This window comes from Amblyomma mixtum, chromosome 2 (genome assembly GCF_055824585.1).
Source record: "Amblyomma mixtum isolate Tamu chromosome 2, ASM5582458v1, whole genome shotgun sequence".
In the NCBI taxonomy this organism is placed as follows: Eukaryota; Metazoa; Arthropoda; class Arachnida; order Ixodida; family Ixodidae; genus Amblyomma; species Amblyomma mixtum.
Window position 1 is genome coordinate 261340686 of NC_143013.1, and position 12103 is coordinate 261352788.

The following is a 12103-nucleotide window of genomic DNA, read 5'->3' on the forward strand; positions in this document are numbered from 1 at the left end:
GTGCCCCTTTAAAGTTCATAACACCATTGCACCGCCCTCGTTCAAAAACCTAGCCGCTGAGAAACTGGGCAGATAACATGCTCTGACCACACCCTCCACCGTGTACTTCCGGCCCTTGACGTCGACGTAGCCTTCGAAGTCGCCTCTATAGTGACATATAGAAGCCTAGTCAGACATATTTTTTTGTCTTCTTTGTTCCTACTGGTGTTGCGCGGCAGGCGTCCCTTACACTGATGGGAACGGCACTCAGCGCAAAGTTGTTCGTCATAGCCTTCGACTTCTTTGCACCGACAGTCTACAACTACAACGCCGCCCAAAGCGTGAGTATAGTCTATGCAATCACCGCGTTGTTAGCGTTAGTACACGGCCCTCTAGAATTTCGCCTCCATCGATATTCGACCGCCGCGGTCGGGGTGGTCGAATTTCGATGGAGGCGAAATTCTAGAGGCCCGTGTACTGTGGGATGTCAGTGCACGTTAAAGAAAACCAGCAGGTCGAAATTTCCTGAGTCCTTCACTGCAGCGTCTCTCATAGCCTGAGTCGCTTTGGGACGTTAAATCCCATAAACCAAACCAAACGAAATCGTTTTACGTACCTTTATACATTACGTACCTTTCTACATTACGTGCATTTTATTTGTCCTGCTTTTTGTCAGGCGACAAACGGCCCGACGCGCGCCTCAGTCTCTGTAAAATATAAATTTATGATTCACTTTGGCCCACTGAATGGAACCATTGGTAACAAATCACACGTAAAAAAAAATTAGTGGAGGCCTATATAGACAAAGCTCACGCTGGTTTGGCGACAACACAAGGACCTAGACTGGCTCTCCGAGCACGACCTAGCACGACCACGTATGTGCGCACACGAACTGGAATTCATTAAAAGGGATGTTTCACCTCTCGTCGTTTGAATTTGCTGCCCCTCTAGTACGCGGAGCGCCTACGAGGTGGAAAATTGGCGCAGCTGTACTGGCGCAGTGTTACGGCGCACATTAACTTGGCGAGCCGACTAGCTCTTTAAGTTACCGCTTAAAAATGCGGAAGAGTTCATGTCGCCAGAGCGCTCTAAAAAGGATACACGAAATGTGTTAGAAATTTCCCACACCTCTAACAGAATAAATGGGATTAAAACTTAACAATACACGCCTCATTTTCTTTGCACGTTTTCTTCTCGGCAATGACGCATAAGACATAAATAAGAATACATAGATTGTCCCGTGGTGTTCGAGTACGGTAGCCACACAAATCATAATTCACTTTCTTCTCTCATGCTATTTCTGTTCCGGTTCCACCAGCCAAGTGATTGCTCTGAAATATAAGGTGTGATTAGGTCCCGTGAGACATTAAAAGAACTGCACTGCACTGTAGCCGCTGACACGTCGTTTGTTATCATTTCAGTACTTAAAGAAGGCTGATTTAAGCATTCTAGTGATTAAGTGCCCCTATTTCGTGCGATTTCATTCGTATTTTCAAGGGGTATTTTCAGTTTATTTCGTACCTCACGTGAGCTACACACTCTCTATGCGTTAGGACCATTTTTCGGTTGTTGAAAGCAAAAGAGCATCGAACATAAACTGGATTAGAAACTATTTAGCGGTCGTAGTGGGTAATTCACTGGGTGATACATGTAGTACACTAAAGTCCAACGTATCATTTGAAAAGAAAAACACACGAGCAAAAATGTAGTGCTCATGCTCTTCGTTTGCCTCCCCGCACAGAGAAAGCGAAATAACTTGATTGCGACGTCGAATCAAGTGCCGAGAATATCCTGCACAATGCACGCCAAGGTCAACTGCTCCGTCAGCTGATCCGAGGCTGGCCGGGCCCTACCACGAAGAGGGCCTGCTGCGGCCTAACTAGAGTCAGTTTCTCAAATTATTACGCGCTATATGACCAAGCGAGTTTGCAGGTAACAGCCTGCTGGCGATTCTGACCCCGCGTAAATATCTATTTAAAAAATCTTTGAAGACAATTTTTAAATTCATTCTTTTGTAATGCAAAGCTAAAACTTGCTTTCACTGATTCCGTTTCAGCCAGCGGTAAGTAAAATTTTTTTTCAAGTTTATAACCTGCAGCTGCGGATTTGAGCCGTTTATCTCGGCAACACTTCAGTTTCAGTAGTTTCGTACACATTTCATTTATTCTCTTCTACCACTTTGTAACCGTCCCTGTAGTGAAGAACTGTTCCGATCTTAGCAAGCGAGATTCTTGTCTGAGTGGAAGTGGTCAGCCATCACAGAGGGCTGATATGTGTTACAACTTCAGTTACAGGCGGTTTGTCGTACAGCTGCTTAGCGAAGTTATATCTATATGCACACAATGCGCTACAAATCGTTTTTCTCGAATCAATGCTGGCTCTCGCCCTACTCTCCTTTTCCTCTTCATCTTCTCGATGATCATTTTTTGGCAAGGCTTTTACACGCTGGGACTCCGCAGATGAAGCTCCGCTTTCAGATAGCAAGCCTTCTCAGAAGCTGCTCTGGAAGGACTAACGTAAATGACAGCGACACATGAACTGCCGCTCAGTGGATGATTGTGCCTCCCAATATGCGTCATCAGTATGTGAATGAACTAATTGCATCTGCTAAAAAAGAACGAGAGCAAGTAGCGGTTTCTGATTCAGTTCGAAAAAAACTCATATCCATGAGTAGTGAGCGGATATTTCATGTCAGTGCGAAAGCAGTGCTTAACACTTTCCCAACCAAGAATCCTGTGTGTAACCTCGGAGTAACTTGGGTAAGCTCGGGTTAGTTCGGAGGAGCGTAGCGCAAGCTGCAGCAAACAGGAAGAAGCTCGGGTAACTTTTGAGAAGCGTAGCGGCAGCTGTAGCAAATGGAAGAGCGACCTTGAGGGTGACCTTAGGATCCTTCAAGTTCCTTGCTTTCGCACCTTGCAAGCAAGGGGTGCGTTGCACCTCTTGCTTTTTGCACCCCTCGGTTTTTCTACGTCAAACCCCTAGCTCTTTTTTCCTACATCCTTAAGTGTGGCAGGATTGATGACAGTGGAAGGCTGTATGGATCTCAACAACATGCGACATCGCCGTTTTGGGCGTGCATTTCTTTCAAGCCTTCAGAGCTTATGCGTCTTCACTAAACTTCAATACACATTTGTTTCATTCTTTGCAGTTCCTAAGAAGCCTGCAAAAAAAAATGACGTGGCAAGACGTAAGCAACTGCCGAATTCCTGAGGATGAGTGTAGAAGCGCTGCGGCACTCCCTCGAAAGAGTTCGCTATGCTCCGAAAGTATTTTAGACCGGAAGAAAACTAAGACCTAGGATAGATGGAAACAACTTTATTAAAAAAAAATCTTCCAGGGTGGTCCCCTACTTGTCCAGGAGTCTACGGGCTTGTGCTTCACGTAAAGCCCGATCCACCAGCCATTTCTGGCCGGCGGGCTGAGCGGTCCGTAAAGCAGCCTCCCAAAGTGAAAGCTCGAAGAAAAAAATTATTCGTTACGCTGCTTTTATTCTTGCAAACAGCGGGCGCAAAGTATCGCACTGAGGCCTGCCCATAAGCAGCATTATATGAGCCTATCTCTGAAGAACTGTGGCTAAGCTTTCAGTTTGCGGTATTAAGTATTTCCTCTTCTGTCTCGCTCACACTAGCTTGTTATACGCAAAACATACAAATTGCTTCATTCGTTTCGAAAATGCTTCGCTCCAGCTCAAAGAGGATTAGGGCTTATTCTCCGAGGGCGAGTCAAATGAAAGTGAGCCAACCCACTGCGCGCAATAATGGTGCGGTCTCTTATCTGAGAGGCATGCGCGTAGCACACAGACATCCCTCCTTTACGAAAGTGACACGCGGGTGTGGGGATAAATGCTTTTGTTGCTCTCATACACTAGGCTGAACACGGTTGCGGGACGTAATGGATGCTCCAAAAGTTGAACAGCGCGGTGTCGTGACAGCTGAAGGTGTTTGCCAATAAGTAATTAGTCGCCTTATGGCTGCCGTGTACGGTGAACATTCCATTTCATTAGCCACTGTGAAGCAATGAAGCAAAGGGTTCGAAGAAGGAGGTGAAAGTTGCAACGACGATCAAAGACCGGGTCAAAGCCACCATGTAATCATCTCCAACACAACTGCAAAGGCTGATGAGCTGATTAGACAATAACGGAGGATAAACATCGTGTGAACGTCATCGTGGCAGAGCGTGTGAACATCAGTCACGGTTCGGTTCACACCACAATTCGTGGCCATCTCTGTTGTCTGTTGCGACTTCAACATTTTCGGGCAATCGAAGAAAAGAGCTCCAGGGAACCAGATTCGGGCCAGACGATGCCGTGAAAGAGTCACTTACGGACTTTTTGAAGCGGCAACCCAAGGAGTTTTACGAGACAGTAATCACGCGACTCGTCAGTCAGTGGGACAATAGTCCAACTGCTCATGGAGACTACTTTTTAATAAAGTACCCTGTTTGCCATATATTCGTATTGGCTCACTTTCACTTGACTCGCCCTCGTATATGCGCATTTATCTGATAGGTCTAGTTTCACGTCAATGATAGAAACCCTGATTAGCTTCCATAAAAGAAAAACATTTTCTGAAAAAAAAAAAATCTACAGCATGTATTAAAGAGCCAGGGCAATCAAGGTTGAATACCTTAAAAAAGCGTGGTGATAAAAGCAAAGATTGTTCAATCTTGACTTGCGTAGAGTATAAATGTGACGTTTCGCAAAAGCCAGAAAACGCGTGAAGAGCTTGGATTAAGACCTCGATCAAAATATCTAATAGGCTAGCCAGATTTAGGACCCATGTTCTGCGCGTGAAAACTGTTTCGTGGCCGTTTCGTGTCCAGACTTTTTGTGGAAAACTGCGGAGATCACAATGCTTTAGCCTCAATGAAAATGGGGTAGACACGCATTGCTTAAAAGCGCCAGAGTATGCACGAAGAAACTACTCACAGTACCTAATAGAATGGTGTATGGCGGAAGCAAACAAGTAAGACTTCTGTGTCCTGGAGCTTGGTATAAAACGTAGCTCCTTCGTACTATCAATTCCTGCCGATTCGAACTGAGGAAGCAAGTCCAGGTAGCGGTCAAAATAAAATCCGCAATGCCTCCAATATTCAAATATAATTTGAAAAATATGATCGCACCAATGTTCCATAGCAGTTGCAATTACATTGCGATATATTAGAGTACTACAGTACACAAAATGTCCCCTCATTTAGCAGTCTGTCTCCCAATGCAGAAAAATATTGCGACTTCGCGACTTTGTTCGATATGACGCCTCTGAGATGGAGTCGATCTGTCCTGATTGTTCAGTCCCAGGGCATAAATCCTGGAGATTTAATCCTAGTCTTGTGCACAAAGCCATCATTAGTTATAACTCAGTTTTGGAAGTTGATTCTCACACCTGACAACACGATAGTCCCCAGAAAAAAAGTAACGACATTAGTTTAGAGATAGGATTTAGTTTTGAGGGTAAGTAATTCATATCAGAAGAGCGCGAACACAAATTTCGCGGCATTAAAGTCTGGCAGGTTTGACCCCCGCAAAGTTCATACTAATACTGGAAATCTCATAAAGAGCAGAAATACATAAATGTACTGGCAGCTACACGTTTTCAATAAAATGGTTCAGCCCAAGTTTTTATCAAACAAGCGCCGACACAGAATTTTAGCAATTTTGTCAAACCAAAAAATAGAAAACTCGGGTACAGGGACAACCGTGTCTAAACTGGGCGACCTTCGGCACCCGTCTAATATACCAGCCATTCGTGGCCGCCTGTGAATAAGGGGTTCTTTTTATCCAGGCGGTGAAAGCAGATGCATATAATCGCATACGAAAGCAGTCGCAGAAAAAAGTGTTGTGTACATACCCATTGTATGCCTCCATGCTTGGCGAAGGGACTGCAGTCCCCGGTTCCTCATCGCTTCCTGAAGCGAAAAGTCATTTTGTTGATTTTTTGTTCATGCTCTGCATTTTTTCCAGTATTTGAAAGGCAATCCTCCATCTGACTCCGTACTGTTCGGGGTAAGTTTGAACGACAGCTATATGGGCGCCTTCAGTAAGCTGTTTGGATGCAAAACTTCGTGGCAGGTCGCAGCTTTCACTACCGTGATTGCAGTCGTTGTGATTCTCAAGCTCTAAAGCATCAGGAATTATAAGGAACCTATACGGCATAATCAACTTTGTGAATTACTACAGCTCACTCTTATTTGGCCAGGAAAAATCTCATAATGTAGACAAGAAAAATAAATTAATTAAAACCATTAGCGCAAACTTTCAGTCACCCACAAGCGACGTTATTTCGTGTTTCATGATGGTGGCATTAATGCCGGTATACAAAATGCAAGGACAGTAATTGTTAAGGAGATATTGTGTTCTTAAGAAATGGTGTGTTTATCAATCGTTTTAAATGGCATAAAAATGGTTCAAATTAGGCTGGTGCGCTAGGTCATAGTAATAAGTGATCCTGCTTTCTTCTCGCAGATAATTTTCGTCGCATTGTCTATCGTGCCTGTTGCGATTGTCACCGCGGTTAAGGTGAGTCTCAGATCAGGCTTTTGCGGGCTCTAGAGGCGACCACTCCTGATATTTTTGTACCAAAATTGTTTTTTGGAGAACTGCAGTAATCTATCTTAAGGTGCAATAATTATGTTGTGTGATAAACACTGCCGTTCCAGTCGGCTGCGCATGATCCTTATGAATAACTTGAACGCTAAGCTATCAGTCATAGATGAACATAAAATGTTCATGAATATGTTTGCCATCAACGATTTCTACTTATACTAGGCATTGAGTAATACTAATCCATCGGGAAGACATGGAGCTCCTGTGTACATTATCACCAACTACTGAGCGCGCTTTCAGAAGGGTCAGTAATTAGATCTTGCAAATTTCCGAATAAATACTGCAATCAGTTGCCTATAAGTAGTTGCGACCATCAGTAATTTTTCCTCATAACCGATGCATATCATAATCAGCCTATCAGCTTTGATTCGACACTCCCGTCCACTCGTTCTGGTGTTAGACTGTTATTCTCTTAAAAGATGAAAAAAAAAGTGTCATCATTAAAAGAAACCTCAGGCCTTATGCGTGTTCTTTAGATGCGGCAATCTACGAAAGGGATCCTACTAATAAAAATGCAAAAAAAAATTCAGGGGCACTTTGGCTCTCTAAAGTGCTGCAAGGCGAAAGCGTTTCCTGGCGCACTGTTTGTTTTTATTTATTTTTTATTCTTCATATTTTTTGCTCCTTTTCTTATCTTTGTTGTTTTTATTTTCATTTTCATAAGTTATTCTTATTTTGTTTTATGTTTGTTTATTTTCTTATTTTTATTTTTTATTTTTCCGTTCACTTTATTCCTTTTATTTTATTTATGAAACCCATTCATTCACTAGATGCGCCTTTATTCATGCTCGAACCTTGAGCCTTCGTGGCGGAGTAGTAGCGTCTCCACTTCAAATGCCAAAGGCTCTGGTTCGATTCCCACCCTCGGCGCAGTTTCTTTTTAAGCAGTGACGCCGAAAGGTGGACAAATCTGCCGACGCGTCTGCCGACGCGTCTGTCGACATACAGCTGCCGACACAGCTGCCGACAGCGTCTGTCGACACGGCTGCCGACAGCGTCTGCTAACGGCAGTATGAGGCATTAAAGGCTTTCGCCTTAAAAACATGTACCGACCTTAGAGGACTTAGAGGAGAGAATGGCCAACAACGTTGCTATTGGGAGGAGGCTCTAACGCATGAATATATCCTCGCGTATTTCGCTGCATAGGTCTCTCGTGCGGCGCCGACGGACCGACCGCTCGACGCTGCCACGTTATTGTAAAATATCTGGCAGCCTGTGCATCTCTGCAATGGAGTAAAATCAGAACAGATAGTAGACCAGCACCTAAAACTGGTGACCTCCAAACTGTTATTTTGACGTTTAGGAGACGGTCGAGTGAACGAATACGCATTGACATAATTTTCTCATGAGTTGAATACGCAGCCCAAATTAGTCCAGCCTCTTTCTTCTGCAGCGCTCACCTCTTACCATTTGATTAGCAGATCAGATAACGTTTAACCAATGCCATGCCAGATGCTCGCTGATAGCGCTGTTACGCAGAGTGTTTAGCGTTGTTGGTTTTGGCAAGTTAGAATCTAGGCATCAGAACGTTTCGGTTACGGCTCCGACGTAAGCAGATAAAGATAGCTTTGGCTACTCGCATTAACACCCAGAAAAAGAGCTCCCAGCGGGTGTTGCTGATATTTGGAGTTTCAGAGGTACGATATCAGTTAACTGTGTGAAGCTAGCTGTAAGACCTGGCTCAGATTCAAGCACTTCTGAAATGGCTAGATGGCGGTTGCAGGTAAAGTCGATGTAGGCGCAAATCGCTACGACACTGGCAGACATCTTGTGTAACAGTAGGCATTGAGAAAATGTAAGAAATACTGCAAATATGAATAATATACTCGGCTCCTAAAGAATATAAACAGGCGCCTCTATTCACCGAACTACCGCCAAACGGACGAGTGAAAGCACCGAAGGTACGAAGCTCTGGAGAGCTCAAGACTTGCTACTAAATCCTTAGAAGCTCGGCCATCCGGTCTGTCCTGTGGAAGATGCCTGCACTGATCTCGGGTAACGGTCTGAGGAAATATGCCCAATGGTCACCATCCTGTCAGGGAAAATTTAGAGGGCGGTTACTAACGCTTACAGGGCGTTTACTAATGTGTAACGCAAGATTCAGAGATATTTGTTGGGAATGGTGGATATGAAATTGTTAATTCTTTATTTGTCACCGGAACTTGTAGCGTGCGTGTGACATCGACACATTCGGACCACCCAGAATGCCGCTGTGCTTTGAGGCGTTCCACTGACGCCATGCATGACGTCACTGCATGCTGACCAATCAGCTGGGTGCAGCGTTGCTGCTTCGCAGCGATCATCGACGTCACGAAACAGGGAAATGTGCACTTAACAGCTCTCGCTAAAAAATCACCCCCTGCGCGGCGCGCGCAGGGGGTGATCCTTTTCTTGCTGCACGACTACTACGAGGGTGTCAAGCAGCAGAGAAAGCTGACCTCTACGGGTCTCCAGGACGAGGTGCCTCCGGAGGAGGAGGTCGGGGAGGCCTACCCTGGGCAGACCGTTCAGGTATAGTGGAAACCGGTTGAGGGCTTGTGGAGCTAATTATTCACATAAAGTTCACCTTCAGGCAAAGTAGAAGTTGGCGGATACAACACGCGAACATCTGAAATGTTACTTTCTCATGTCGTGTTGGCAATGCAATAACATTAGCAGTTGCTGATGCCTTTACTAGAAGTGACGTCACTGCCGGCGTGGTGACGTCACTTTTTTCCAACCAATTGGAATGCTCCCTACTGTTCAGGTCACTTCCCTACGGACGATGACAATGCTCCAGTATGGTGACGTCATTTGACTATAGCCAGTGGGCGAATTTGTAACCGACGATGCAGTTTGGCCCCGTGGGGCTTCTAATCCTATTCGGGTTTCCTTTCATAATCTATCTCTAAGAGTCGGTTGCTTCTTTCGTGCCATTTTTGGATGTTGAACTGTATAAGAATCACTGGGCGGCTCTATAAGCCAAAATTTTAGTGAGTTGCTGATTTTTCAGCTTATCTGCAGTGTTAGCACAGTTTTGCTACCTCACACAGTGCGAGTAGCTAACAGCAAGCTAACGTTTTTTTTATTAGGAAGACACTGATCCCAGGTTCAAGTTTACGTTTAAAGATTCATTACAGGTTTACAGTGAAAAGAAGCCCACTTTCCCAAACAGATTTTCTAAACTCTAAAACGCAAGAAAAAATGAATCGAACGCATCGCCGCCAGCTGCCGTTTTAACATGGTGATGGCGTCAGGCGCTTTCTTCTCTCGGATGCCTGAGGCCAGAAAAAAAAAAACCGCTCATTTCTTTCCATCCGGCGTTCACGGAGTCTCTAATGCACTTGGTGTCACCATCGACGACACAAATTTGAGTCAAGGGGCGGGAAAAATATCCCGTTCTTAACGCAGGAATAAGTCCTTCAATTCACGCTTGAACGAAGTTCAACAGAGGCAAGAAAAATAAAAGCGTAGAACTTGGTAGGAACGATAATTAGGTGAATTTGGCGTTCAAGTCCCCTTGAAATACAGAATACTTGACGAAAGTTGAACTGAAATAGCATTGTTATCAGTCAACAAATAATGTGGGAATATTCAATTTTACGTTGTTCAAAAGTATGAAAAACGTTTATGAACTTCTGAACATTTTCCCTGTAATTTCACCCTTGTTTGAGTTGATTATTTTATGTTCAATCTCATCCTCGTGATTTATGTATGGCCTTGATTGCAATTGAACAACCTGCTGTTTTTTGTTTACAGTCCCCTTGGTGACACAGGCTTTGTGAAGTAAATAAATTACGAAAGCACCAAACCGAAATGAGGGAGATTCTAGGGACAGTATGGCGTTGTAGAAGCTAAGCCACGAGGGTAGTTCTGTGCGTGAGTTCTTTGCCTCGCGGTACGGCCGAAGGTGGGTCCTATGACATGGAGGCCCAGTGCACTGGAATCCCGGGCGCCATGTCAAGGTGTTGTACTGAGTCATAGATGTGGGATTTGGAGCGAAGTATCCTCGACAGCAACAAAAAGACCTGTACGTACGTGTGTGGTGAGGCGGACAGCAATAAGAACGTCGCAAGCGAAACTGTGAGGAGCAGGGTGCTCCGGGCACGCAGCTAATACTAAGTTTTTCGATTTATTCTGCATAGCGTAAACATTATTCAACAATTTGGGTACTTAGAATAAGTTGAGAATTACCGGAACTACGTTAAAGGTTTTATTCGTTATGTTCTAAAGCACCAAGAGAAGCGCGTAGAGTTGTATTCCGAAGTTCACAATTTCAGCAAGCTCGTAAACCACAGCAGGCGCCTGAAATCGCAACCGCCTCCGGAGATATGATGTGGAAAGTTGGAAATTGCGCACCTAAATGTACGCTGCCAGCGATACGAGTCATGACTGGCCCCTATTTTGTGTAAATTATGATTTTGTTGTGATTCGTTTACAACGTTTGGAAGCATATCGAGTTTTATAGCACTCTGAAAAGGACACGAGGACAACTGCACCGATTTCTTTTTTCAGATTAAATATTTGTTGTTTCGCTCTCCAGGTATATGCTGGCATTTGGGTGACAAAACAATGAACAATCTTAACGCTGAAAAAAATGAAAGGGGAAAATTTTTTCTCGCCACTCTTAACTGAGTCAAACACCGTGACGTCAGTGATGAAACTGGGTCTGTGATCAATTACAGAAAATGGATAACCCAGCGATAGAGGCAAACGTCAATATGTTCTCAGCGTCTATATGCATCATGTTTGGCGATCAATATCATTGTCCATTGGCCGTGTACTGTGCAATGTCAGCGCAAGTTAAGGAACCCCAGGTGGTAGAAATTTCTGCATCCCTTCAGTACGGCGCCCCTCATAGCCTGAGTCGCTTTAAGACTTTAAACCCACATAAATCATTATGTCCATTAGTCTTCCCTACCACCGTGTTGATTGCACCTTAACCAAACTGCCACCTTCCAGATGATGCCGGGCTATTACCCATCCAGCGGCGTGCAAGGAGGTGCGGCGATGCCCTCGCTACCACCGGGATTTGTTTTCATCAGTCCGTACCCTGGCTCCCAGATGTACCCTACCGCACAACCGTACCCGACTGCCCAGGCGTACCCGACCGCCCCGCAGCCGCCGAGTGCCGCCAACTACCCACGTGCCACCCATTTTGTGCCACACCCACCCTAGGGCAATAAATATCACGGCTAAAACATCGTCCTCGAGTAGAAAATAGAAAACAATTTCACAAACAAAACGATGTTCTCACTAAGTGTGGTGGTCTTCTCTCCTACTGACTTTTGCAACTTAAATTTGATGGGAAACTCCGCGTAAATTCTTGAGCAGTGTGCGCAGTTTCTCCGCTACGACTAAATAAGCTTCTTTTAAAGCTTGTGTTCTTTCCTATAGAGAAAGAACGTCATAGGATGAACTTATAATAAGGGAGTAATTACTCATTGGCATCCACCCGAGCGCAGCCATACGGCTACAAAGGAAAGCTATACAGCTTTCTCAGAAACTTCGCAGTTGAAGAAAAATTCGTTCTGGTCCGGGGTT

The 12103-nt window shown here is 44.7% G+C and overlaps 1 protein-coding gene across 1 annotated transcript; it reads left to right on the forward strand.

Annotated features, from left to right (window-relative positions):
- Window positions 1-233: 233 nt before the first annotated feature.
- On the forward strand, window positions 234-11804 carry LOC149363755 (uncharacterized). The gene is made up of 5 exons (XM_089568598.1): window positions 234-320; window positions 5939-5980; window positions 6440-6493; window positions 8957-9091; window positions 11522-11804. The coding sequence occupies exons 1-5, from the start codon at window positions 234-236 to the stop codon at window positions 11735-11737; spliced, it is 534 nt and encodes a 177-aa protein (XP_089424724.1). The 3' UTR covers window positions 11738-11804.
- Window positions 11805-12103: the final 299 nt, after the last annotated feature.

Excerpts from the sequence above, each read along its gene's own strand:
- LOC149363755 (XM_089568598.1), top strand. The coding sequence starts at position 234 with ATGGGAACGGCACTCAGCGCAAAGTTGTTCGTCATAGCCTTCGACTTC. Across the intron at positions 321-5,938 it reads ACTACAACGCCGCCCAAAGC|TATTTGAAAGGCAATCCTCC; the intron begins GTGAGTATAGTC and ends CATTTTTTCCAG. Across the intron at positions 9,092-11,521 it reads ACCCTGGGCAGACCGTTCAG|ATGATGCCGGGCTATTACCC; the intron begins GTATAGTGGAAA and ends GCCACCTTCCAG.